Raw genomic sequence first — 12,486 nt, forward strand, 5'->3', positions numbered from 1 at the left:
TTGTTGTGTTCCCCATTCTTGGGTTAAGAGTTAAATGAAGATGAAAAGATGAGAGCTCTTAATCCCTTTCATCCAAAAAGGAATAGCCATCTTTCCTCTTCACCACCATTGCCAAAGAGGAAAGATGGAATTGAAGGCAAACTCCAGAAAATCTTAGTAGTTTAGAATTGCTTCTTTTTTAAGCAAACGTGAACTCCTTGACTTGGATGCCAGATGACTCTTGACCAGGATGATTTAGACAACTTCTAAAGTGCAATTCTACTCTGAAATTGAGTGTCTGTGTTATGTACACTCTGTTGGATTCCACGTTTGTGTCGTTGATTATCATATTTTCTCAGTTTACAAAGGAAAAAATACTGTGTGATTGACCGTCAGCTCTGCAAACTCAGCCTGGGCTCTTGGCATGTCTAGATGGGATATTTTTTCCCTTTGTGCATCATTGACAGTAATATGTATATATTAGGCCATATTCTGCTCTCAGACATGTGCAACTTTATTAGCCTATGTGAAATTTGCAGGAAGGGCTGTTACATAATACTGTTTCTAAACTGCATAAATTTGATATGGAGACACAATAAACGTGGAACTGCATGGTGAAATTTTTAGCCATTTTTCAGAATAGAACTGCATTTAAGAAGACAACTTGCACTGTGCAGGTAATGCTGGCCAAGCATTCTTGTGTCTCAAAAATGCACTCTAGATGAGGAAATCAAAGGATAATGCAGTATTCACTAGTGTCTTCAGAAAATCTTGATTCAGGACTTCACCTGCCAAGAGGTGCCTCAGCAAGACTTATCTTAAACTCTACAAGCTCTGGGGAGACACATTATCAGATTACAGCTTCTTGGCCCTGGCACATAATTTTAGAAAGAGACTCCATCCATACTGCTGGTATTAAGGCTTCTAAATTTAAAAAAAAAAAAGCAAAAAGCTAAAGTGAAGAGTAAGAGTTGCCTCGAGCTTCAATGACTTATTGTTCAAGAATTCTCTGTCATGGATAAAAGGCTACCTTCGCTTTGAGAGATCTGTCCAAAATAACCAAGAGCTTTTGTTAAGTTATGATGCTTGCTGTGACAGGTTTTTTTCTGACAGATCACTTCTCTGCAATGCTATAGCGAGAAGAAATTTGTAGGTTAGAATGCTGGCCATGGATTTGACTGCTAGCTCAAATCTCACCCAGCTTCATTTGATCTTTATTTGGAGGTTCCTGAGAAAAAGCTTTAACAACTCTTCAGAATTGAGCGGTCTCTTCATAACAGCAAGATCATTGGGAGTCATTTTTTAAAATACTGATGTCAATCCTGATATCAACCTCTCTATTTTTTAGCGCCTGGTCTCAAGTCCTGGTCTTGAAGCCAGGTCCAGTAGGTTCTTGGAAAGCAGCCTTGGCCATCACATCAAATCCAGCTCATCCAATTAACAGGGAATTCACAGACTTGGGTGGGCCAGCTTCCAGGGTTCTGCTTCCTGACTGGCCACATGATCTTGACTCTGGTTGGTGACTATATATATGAACTTTCTGCTTCCTTTCTGCCCTTTTTGGAGCATCAAGCCATTGCCCATTAGTTGCTACTTGGACCCTGTTTGATTCTGTCTTGTTGCCCCCGTCTCATCCTGTGTTGTTGCCTTGTCTGACTCCACCTGCTACTACACTGTACATTACCCTTGGATTGGCTCTCCTGGATATTGGACCTCTTGCATGAACTTTGACCACTGACCTGGATGGACATTACAGTATTTATAACCAGCTCTTAATTTTCTTCATGCCTTCAGACATGGGAAATACATATGCAGTTCCTCAATGAGGATGTTCTGGGATCCTTTCAGGAACAGGGCTTCTCACGGTCTCTAATCTATGCCAGCTCATGGCCTTTCACTGTTTTGGAGGATTCCTAAAGATGTTTTGGTGGCTAGGTTGATACAGCTCAAGACAAATAGGGACTAGAGGTGATAAGTGAAGGATATCTGATAGAGTTTCAGCAAATTCCTCCTTTTTTTCTCCTTTTCTTCACTGCAAATTGAACTAAAAAATTAGCAGTGCAACAATGCATTCAGAACTTAGAAAACTAAAAGCAGTAGCTCCAGTTCTTCTCCAAGAACAACGTTCAGGAAACTGTTCCAGAGTTGTGATGTCAAAACAAACTAGAGGCTTTTGCTGGATCTCTCTCTCTCCTCTGAATTAGGAAAACAAGACTCTGAATGGAACTTTTTTAAATCCAGAAACAAGATGCCAGTTGTGGCCTATCTCCATTTTCCCATCCAAAGAATTTTCTCAAATCTCATGGTATTTGTAATGTCCAAATTATGAAATACAGATTTATCATTAACTTGACAATCTCTCAATAAACAAAACAGTTCAAAATGCAGAAAGGCTTGTATTGAACTTGGTGAGTCTTACAACTTCTATGGCAGTATGGTTTTACTATCTATCCCAAAAACTCATGGAATTCTCTCACAGAAGAAGGTATCTCTTGTCCTTCAGCACTGTTGTCTTACCCATGGACAAATTTCAGTATAGCTTTATGACAGATTATGAAAAATGATGGTACAGACCATAACTGACTGGAATCTTAGTCCCTTTGTAGAAACTGCTTAACGGGAAATTATTTACCTCTGACCTCTGTAAGCGCTCCTCTGGCAGAACTGGAACTTCCAGCTACATAACTGGATCATGTGTTGACACTCCCATGAAAATGGTTGTTCTGGTGCTGGGAATGTTCCTGGCAGGCAAACCTCATTCAAAGCCACACCAGCTCAAGATGATGAAAATGCCTGTCAAGTTGGGATGGCCAAGAGAGATGTGAACCCTTGTACTGCAAATGTTCAAAAAGAGAGACTACCCTAAACATAACTGTCTCAAACTCAAAGCAGTTTCAGTTACTTGAAAATAATGCCTAGTTCTAGTAGAGTGATGATGATAATAGGGAGAGCCATGGGTATATGCACCAACAGGGAGGTACCAAAAGTTGTTAAGTTTCATTGTTTGTGTCCTTTATTATCACAGCTAGCAATCAAAACAACTTCCATCAAAAAAGTTAAACCATCAAGCCATCTGGCTAACCCATCGATTGTCCCTAGAGTTCTGGGAGATGGACCAGACCATATTCTGAAATTTGTATCAGCCTGGGATGCTCCACACTTGGATCTGTGTGTCTCAGACAGATGAGACCACTAAGATCTTCTCAAAGCACCAGAGAGGCTCTTGCCACATGGACACCACCTTCATCTCATGGAGTGGCCAACTCCTGTATACCTCCTAACCAAAGGTGCTAGGAAAAGTCAAAGCAATAATGGTTCTTAAAGTCATTTTTGGCCCTGAAGGTTTTGGTTTCTTTACTGGATGCAGAGAACCACCCCAGCTTTCCAACCTCTCTCCTCTGTCCAGATCTTTTGAGTCTGGAATGTTTAGAATCTGAGATTAGTTATCTAGGAAGAACTTTACCTTCTGCTCTTATCAAGGTATATTGAACATATTTTCTCATTTAGTGTAGACTGTGCACTATAGATGTAACACCGCTGTCCTGTGTGGGTTATTGGAAGCAGGGATCAAACCTGGACATCTGGGTCTTGTTGTGCGAGACTTTACTGCTTGAGCTAAAAAGATTCTGCTAATGTCCAATGCTGTAGTAGGGTTATCCACCTCTATGTAACCTAGCCACCACTAGAGGGGGACAGAGCACCATGCCAAATGTGTGTGGGTTAAACAGACAGCCTCTGGCACCTTCCAGTTCAGCAATATTAGAGTTCCTTATGGCCAGATTCAAGTAAGGCTTAAGCCCTATTTTCCTGTCCATTCCACTTTTAGCACTAAACTTCCTTCCTGAAGACAGACATCTAACAGTAATGCTCCCCATTGTTACGTGACATATTCCTGAATGTCATATATTTTACATCTGGATTTTAATCTTAGTTCTACAAGCTACAACAGAGCCATCTCTAAACCCTTATCCAAATGGTGTTTTTATATACAATTCCTCAAAACAGCTTTATTTATGTATCCTGTCTCAGCAGATCAAATTTCACTGTTTGGGAGCATTATTTGTCTGAGCAGTATCTGCATATTTTTCCAAACAAAATGGTCTTCAGACCTGCTACAAATGTTGTGCCCATAGGTAATTTGTCTTTCTAGCTCAGGGACTACCGGCCTTTCATTCATTTTTTTTGTCCCAGACAAATTCATGCTGCGGTTGAAATTGCTGCATATCTTACATGTTTGGAGCACTCTAAAATATTACTTGGGTAGAGCCAAATCATAGAGGTCAGATGCATTGTTTGTCATATAAGGCACCTACAGGATAGGCAAGAAAACCTCAAAGGCTACAATTTCCATATGGATCAGACTGGCAATGAAGCAAGGTACCTCACGCCTAGTAAAGATTCTTTCAAAGGATTCTTGATGCACACGATAAGGCTGAGCTCCTCTTCCTGGACAGATAGCAATGGTGCTTTGAAGCAGGAAACTTGCAAGGCAACTACATGGTCTGTGTGTTTTTCCGACCAACACTGCAAAGTTTCACGTCCGTGGATACAGCCATAGGGTTCAACAAGTTGCGTTTGATATTTTAAGAGCTTAATACAAGAATTCTAGTGCATGTGGTGTTCCCTGCCTTCCTTTTGGCCATTATCTTGTTTCTGGCAACATTCATTACCTTACTGCGTGCTAGATCCCAGCAGTGAGTCTTCTGGATAGCTGGATTGTCCTTATGAATGAGAGAAGAAGAATTTTGGTTTCTCATAGTGGGGACATCCACCAATCCAGAGGAACCCTTCCTAGGTCTAGTTTTTAAAGTATGAATTCTTTTTATAATCCTCTACTGTTTTAAGAAGAGCGTGTGTCTTATTTGGTGCATTAAAAATATCTCTTTCCAGTTTTAACCAATTTGTATGAAAGCTTGAGAATAGATCTTCAGGGGTGTCTCCTGTCCTGCAACTGGTTATTGGAGTCTCCCTTTTACACCTGAAATCAGAGCCAGCTATCTCCAGGGATGAGTGGGTGGAACCTACCCAGCTGTTAGTTCCACTCCTGAGAAAACAAATTTACAGGTAAGAAAAAAAAAAAATCTCCCCTCATTTATTGTAGTTTTTAAAATTGCCTGCTATTAATCTGAGTGACCTCATGCTTTTTTATTATGAAAGAATGGAAAAGGGAAGGACTGATCGATTATTCATCTGTATCTTTCACTTCTTTCCAGGCTAATATGTTTTGCAGTCTCTCATCATACAAATTGTACCCAATTGCTAAACATCTCCAGAGTCTTGTTTAGCAAATATCTATTATTAGTAAAGAGAGATGACTGTAATAGTTTAGAAGCACATGTATCTGTCTTCAGTTTTGCAAGAGGATGAGCTTGTGTGTTTGCTTTCTAGGCTCCAAAGGTGGCTACAGTCAATCTAGTGGTATTTATAGTCAGAGCCAGCCACAGAGACAGGTGACTACAATTAAGCCAGTTCAAACAGTGAGCGCCACATCTTCAAGCTACAATGCCTACCCAACAGTAACAACTGTTCAGCAGAATGCATCTGCCTCCTCCATCACCTCATACACCCCCTCCTCTTCATACAACTCCACTTCTGCATCATACTCTGGTAAGGAAGTAGCTGTCATGGAGGTGTTGCACTGTAATTCTCTTTGTTTAGACTATAACCCTCATAAAATTGCTCCCTTTTCTTTCTGCCTGCTAGGGTCAAATTACTCCAGTTATGATGCCACAGCATACACAGCACCTAGCACTTACTATCAACCGCCTCAGCAGCCCCAGGCCCAGCATCAGCAGCCAGCACCCCTCCCACAGCAGCCGAAATCTACGAGCTCTTCTTCATGGAGCAGCACAGGGAACAGCACCACCACCAACTCTAGCAACAGCTTCAACAAAAAACCACCTTTTCAAAGCAAACAGCTGAAACCCAAAGGGCCCCCTAAACAGCCTCAGCTTCACTACTGTGATATCTGCAAGATCAGCTGTGCTGGTCCACAGGTTAGCAATCCCCTTTACCCATGTGTCCACTCTATATAACCTGCACTTCCTCCCCAGTCATATAGTTCAGCAGATGATGTCCTATTGATCTGCAGTATGTCCTCTTCAGTGACTTAATGGAAACATCTCAGAAAATGGATGTAACCAATCCCCCCACTATGTTGTGGTTCAGAAGCTTTATCTAGGTGTCTGGTTGTTTGCTCGGTGTACTGTGAGTTTGGAGGCAAGCGCTGTAGGCTCACTAAGCACTAGACTGTACAGACTCTACTTTTCTGTGGATTTTCATTAACCCTCACATTGTAAGTAGTTAATCAGGATTATTTTGCTACAACTGCCAGAAATAAACAGTAAAAATATCCTAGGCCCAACTACTATTGACAGTTCCAATAAAGATCAAAACAGTCCTTAAACCCTGTCCCTTGGGCTGCCTGGCCGCCTTTCCACAGCCATTTCCCAGGCTGCTGCTGCCTCCTGCCTGCTGCACCTCTGCTCATAGGCAGCTGGCCTAGTCTCCCTGACCTTAGTTTGTACTTTTTCAGTTTGGCATTATGGAGCTTTCTAGTGGCTGAATGCTGGACTGGATAACATATTGCCCTCTGTTGGTTAGCTTCTTTCCCCACAGCTCAGTCAAGGTGTGAGGAAAGATAATTAATAATGAGCCAGCAGGTTCTCTAAGACTTAACCCTATATAGTGGAAAGTAAATTTGGCAAAAGCTATTGACCAAGAAAGTGTTTCAAGTTTTTATAAACACAGATTTTATTAGACATGTGTTTGTTAGATATTCCTGTGTAAATGCCTGACTTTTTTTAAAGCCATAACTTCCCTCTGCACTGTTTGTTGTTCTCACTCATTGTGTCTTGTCTCAAATTTAGATTTAGCTACTTGAGGTAGGGACCTTATTTTTGTGTGTTTACTGTCAGACACCTAGTTCATTCTTGGGATGCTATTTAAAAAAAAAAAAAAGAATAATAGGCTTGAATATAAATCTGAAGTGGTGTTTGTCTGCCTTTGTTCTTGGAGTCCTCTGCTTAGCTAGAGCATGTAGCATTTAACTGAAGAAGCAGCCAGGGTCATTTGGGAGAGAAATTGTCTCTTATAAGCTGTCCTACAAGGTTTCAACAAGAGCAATCCTAAGAAATACCATATAGACTTCTGTGGTGGTGTCCTTCTCTTATGGTGACAGTAAAATGTAGCATATCAACAGTCAGATTGTCCAGCTCTGAAAGCGTGGGAGTTTCTTACACAGCTCAGAGACGCTGCAGTGTAATAGTAATATTCTGTCCACTGCTTCTAACTGAATAAAACTGAAGCTAATTATTAAATATTTCTATCATAGCATTGCCTAAATCAGGATTGGGCCCCAATGTTTTAGGTGCTGTATAAATACAAAGGAAGTTGTCCCTGCTCCAAAATGCTTAGTCTAAAAGCATCTTAAATCCAGTAAAAGGAGCTGCCATTTTAACATAATTATATTATTTATAATTATTATTATCATCATCAATAATTGCATTTCTCATGGCTTGATTACATCTTGCCATTGGGATGAATGATAAAATCTGAGCTGTTTAGAGTTTTGTATAGGAAGCTAATTCTTTTAGATTGGCTAATATAGTATTTAGTACTGCTTTAAAGCTAGCATTGCAAAATTCTGTTTGTCCATTCACCTGGGTCAAACTATAATTCTTTTTTTAGTGGGTAAGTAAAATATTGGGGTTCCACTTCCCTACCTCCCATTATCATGATGATGATAAAGGGCAGGTGAGTAGATTTGTTCCTGGCCTGGTAACATTTCATGACCATCTTGTAGGAATGCCATTGTTAAACTCATAATTATATATATTAGTTATTTTTATAATAATTATGATAAGCTCTGTTGTCTCTTAATTCTCTGTCTGCTTCCTACCAAGACCAATCAAATATCAATAGAATAATTCCCTTTTTGAGAGACCAGTTTACCCATTGTATAGTGATAATGAAATGTGCCAGACACTTCTAAAAACTGGTATTAAAAATACTTCAACCATTCTTCCTATTGTCCTGTAAATATTGCGGTTATCTAAGCCTAAATGGATTTTGTAGTTGGACATTGTCTTCTGGACGAAGTAAAGCACTATATATATAAAGAATCTGTTTGCTTCACCTGCCTGGGAATGCCTCTAGATATTGCCGCTGTGAGTGGTATTAATGAATGGGACACTCCACAAAAAGCCTTTGAGTTGCACGCATTTGTACCCTTAAAACTAGACAGATTATGGCCTGTCTTGGCAGATGAATTGTTCCAAGGAAATGCTGGGATTATATCAATGTTCCATATTGCTGCTTAGAATGTATTTCCCTGTTTTACTGCAGACTTACCGGGAACACTTGGAAGGACAAAAGCACAAAAAGAAGGAGGCAGCTCAGAAGACAGGTAACCTGGCAAACTGTGGCCCTCGTGGGGTGCAGACTCAGCTTCGATGCGAGCTCTGTGATGTCTCCTGCACAGGAGCAGATGCATATGCAGCACATATCCGGGGAGCGAAGCATCAGAAGGTATGAGAGCTCAGCGGGACCATGGACATTTCATGCAGATATATAGAGTGAAATATCTGATTACAGAGGATGTTGGTTTTCTAAAAATGTTCACAGTAGCTCACGGATATCCAGGGAACATTTCTGATAAAGTTGAAGTAGAAATATATCCAACACTTCAAGATTTGATTGCAGTAGATGACTGCTTGATCACAAAAGACTACAGCACCAGGTTGCTTCAACACTAAGAAGTCTACTTGGTACAGTAATACCAGAAACTCAGCTATCATAGAACCAGGGGACTGGAAGGGACCTTGCAAGATCATCTAGTCCAGTCCCCTGCACTCATGACAGGACTAAGTATTATCTAGACTATCGCTGACAGGTGTTTGGAGATTTCACAACCTTCCTTGGCAATTTTTTCCAGTGCTTAACCACCCTGATAGGAAGTTTTTCCTAATGTCCAACCTAAACAGGGGGTTGAACTAGATGACCTCCTGAGGTCTCTTCCAACCCTAATCTTTTATCCTTCTAAACCACCCTTGCTGCATGCAGTTTAAGCTGATTGCTTCTTGTCCCATCCTGAGAGGTTAAGGAGAATAATTTTTCGCCCTCTTCCTTGTAACAACCTTTTCTGTACTTGAAAACTGTTATCATGTCCCCTCTGTCTTCTCTTCCACAGACTGAAGAAACCCAGTTTTTTCAATCTTCTGTCACAGGTCATGTTTTCTAGACCTTTAATCATTTAAGTTGCTCTTCTCTGAACTTTCTCCAATTTGTCCACATCTTTCATGAAATGTGGTGGCTAGAACTGGACACACTACTCTAGTTGAGGCCTAATCAGCGTGGGGTAGAGTGGAAAAATTACTTTTCATTGTCTTGCTTACAACGCTCCTGCTAATATATCTCAAAATGATGTTTGCTTTTTTTTGCAACAGTGTTCCATGTTGACTCCTAGTTAGCTTGTGGTCTATTGTGACAACCAGATCTGTTTCTGCAGTACTCCTTCCTAGACAGTCATTTCCCATTTTTGTATGTGTGCAACTGATTGTTCCTTCCTAAGTGGAGCACTTTGCATTTGTCCTTATTGAATTTCATCATCTTTTCTTAGACCATTTCTCCAGTTTGTCCAGATCATTTTGAATTTTAATCTTATCCTAAAATGCATTTGCAACCCCTTCCAGATTTGTATTGTCCGCAAACTTTATAAGTGTACTCTCTATGCTATTATCTAAATCATTGATGAAGATATTGAACAGAACCGGACCAGAACTGATCCCTGCAGGATCCCACTTGATATGCTCTTCCAGCTTGCCTGAGAACCACTGATAACTACTCTCTGGGAACGGTTATCCAACCAGTTATGCACCCACCTTATCGTAGCTCTACATAGGTCGTTTTTCCCTAGTTTGTTTGAGAGAAACTTGTGCGAGACCGTATCAAAAGCCTTACTAAAATCAAGATATACCGCATCCATGTTGATTGTTTTTTATCACCTTATTTTCTAGGTGTTCGGAAATTGATTGCTTAATTATTTGCTCCATTATCTTTCCTGGGTATTGAAGTTAAACTGACTGGTCCATAATTCCCTGTGTTGTCCTTAAGAACATAAGAACGGCCACATTGGTTCAGACCAAAGGTCCATCTAGCCCAGTATCCTGTCTTCTGGCAGTGACTAATGCCAGTTGCCCCAGAGGGAATGAACAGAACAAATGATCAAGTGGTCCATTCCCTGTCGCTCATTTCCAGCGTTTGGCAAACAGAGGCTAGAGACACCATCCTCTCTTTCTTCTTTCTCTCCGCTCCCTAAGAATGGTGACAGGCTTTTGGGCGTAACTCACGCTTAATGCAATTTGTTTTTCCTCTCAGTGAAATGATCTCTTTTGACAATATGTTTTCTCGTTCTAATTCTGCTGGGAAGAGGGGGCGAGATTGTTTTTCATTCTTTGAAAGTTTCTTGTTAAAGTCTCTACGTTGAGACATTTCCCAACAACAGTTCTCCCTGATCAATTGCAAGTTGTATAATCTGTTCAGAAAAGACCTGGCAGTTGAGGCACTAATGTCTGTTATGCTCTGCCATTCTATAGGAGTGCATGCCACCTGGTGGGAAAATAGTTTTTAAATATTTTGCTACAGAGTACTGCTCTAGCTTTCAGAACCTCCTACAAAATTGTGGATCTGTTATAAATATATTACAATGGAGCAATTCATCTAAAGTGTGTTTTGAAGTATCACTTTGTTTTATTATATATTTTTATTGGGCGTGGAGATTACCCCGGTCTTTCTGTAAATTTATACACTTTACCAGGAAAAGTTTGATAGTATTGCTGTTAACTTCGGTCCCCTTTTACTCCTGCCTTTTCGTATGACCACTCCATGTATTTCAGGTTGTTAAATTGCACACTAAATTGGGGAAGCCCATCCCTTCAGTAGAGCCTGTAGTAGTGAACTCTGGTCCAGGTCCTACCATCGCTGCAGCAAGTAAGCCAGCTGCCCATGCCCCTACAGCTGCATCTGTTACACCAACAAAACCAGCAGTTGTAGCAACTAACAGTGCAAGCAACATAAGCAAGCCAGTGCCAGTGAAGAAACCTGTTGCATCCAAGATAACATTTTCAGGTATGTCTCCTTAAAATCCATTTTTAACTGTCTTGTTTTTGATGTATTGTCTAAAATCCATCAACTCATATAGGAATGACAATTTGTTTAAAATGTATGATTCTTCCAAATGTTTGCAGGTGGGGCCTTTTCATCTTCCCATCATTGTCCAGGAAAACCGACTAAGGAAAAGTAATTGTACATCAAGCTCCTTAAATGACTCTGAAAAAGGTTTTTTATTTTTCAACTCCTTGACTTCTAAAATCTAAAACTGCTTTCATCTTCTCCCTCTGCCTCCAAAAGTGTTCCAGAACCAGAACAGAGATTTGTGTGTTTCTGTACAAATCTGATGGCTTCTATATTTGCTTAATTTTTAATTTTGAACCCTGCTGTGAGGAAATAGAGGGAGGGCTTCTGTCTGAAAGTTGCATTGCCTGGCTGTAGTATTTTAGCAGAATATCAAACACTGGCAATTATATGTTGAAATCTGTAGAAATACTTTTTAATCTTGACATTAAACTGATTTTTTTATCTCACCATTGAGACTTTGCCTCTTTAAATTTTTATATATTTAACTTAACCTTTAAGAACTTCCTTATCTTTATAGTAGTCTAGTCTACTCGTTCATAGTAGATGTTTGTTTTAAACTTAACTATACATCATAAGAGAGTGAAGACTTGTAGTCTGAATGGAAAGCTGATAAGAAAAACTTCCACCTAACTATCAATGTCTAACTTTTCATTATTACTATAGATGTGGTTTTTCTTGGTGTCATAGAAATTGTATAGTGGAGCCATAAATCTTATCCAGCTGTATTTTTGGCAGTGGCCATAATGACAAAAAACCCCTACCGGACTAGCCAAGGGATATTGTCATTTAGCATTATAAACAGAAATTAACAATGACATGATGAATTTGTAATACAGGTGCTGATAACGAGGATAAGGATACTTTCACAGATTGTAAGAAACCAGCTCGGTTATTAATCCAGCTCTCTCTATTCAGGGACTAATAAACTTCAGGCAACGAGCATCAAATTGGAGGAAGTGAAGGTGATGCAATCAAAATCAGAGCTACAAAATGAACAGTCCATGCATGATGGCTCTGGGGATGGCCCAGGGGGTTTACTTGACGTACAACCCGTGGGACATGACTATGTGGAAGAGGTAATGCTTGATCACTTTTTTTCACAAATCACTCACAGTTACAGCTGTATAATGTCAGGTTTTGAAGTTCAAATATACTTAAAGCATGTACAAGGGCCCTACCAAATTCATGGCCATGAAAAATGCGTCACAGACCATGACATCTGGTCTCCTCCTCCTTCACCCCCCTCCCCCCCCAAGTGCAATCTGGTCTTCTGTGCTTTTGCCCTATACCAGCAGTTCTCAAAGTTTAGTG

General features: G+C 40.2%; 1 protein-coding gene across 5 annotated transcripts in view; it reads left to right on the plus strand.

The window, feature by feature from the left end:
- Positions 1-12,486, plus strand: part of ZFR2 (zinc finger RNA binding protein 2) — an 82,702-nt gene that overhangs the window by 32,227 nt on the left and 37,989 nt on the right. For all 5 annotated transcript variants that reach the window (XM_050933705.1, XM_050933704.1, XM_050933706.1 and 2 more), the window contains 5 exons: positions 5,368-5,586; positions 5,683-5,975; positions 8,326-8,508; positions 10,875-11,106; positions 12,091-12,251. In XM_050933705.1, the coding sequence (XP_050789662.1) occupies positions 5,368-5,586; positions 5,683-5,975; positions 8,326-8,508; positions 10,875-11,106; positions 12,091-12,251 (1,088 nt within the window). The remainder of the gene's footprint in view (positions 1-5,367; positions 5,587-5,682; positions 5,976-8,325; positions 8,509-10,874; positions 11,107-12,090; positions 12,252-12,486) is intronic.

Source organism: Gopherus flavomarginatus, chromosome 24, assembly GCF_025201925.1.
Source record: "Gopherus flavomarginatus isolate rGopFla2 chromosome 24, rGopFla2.mat.asm, whole genome shotgun sequence".
Taxonomy (NCBI): Eukaryota; Metazoa; Chordata; order Testudines; family Testudinidae; genus Gopherus; species Gopherus flavomarginatus.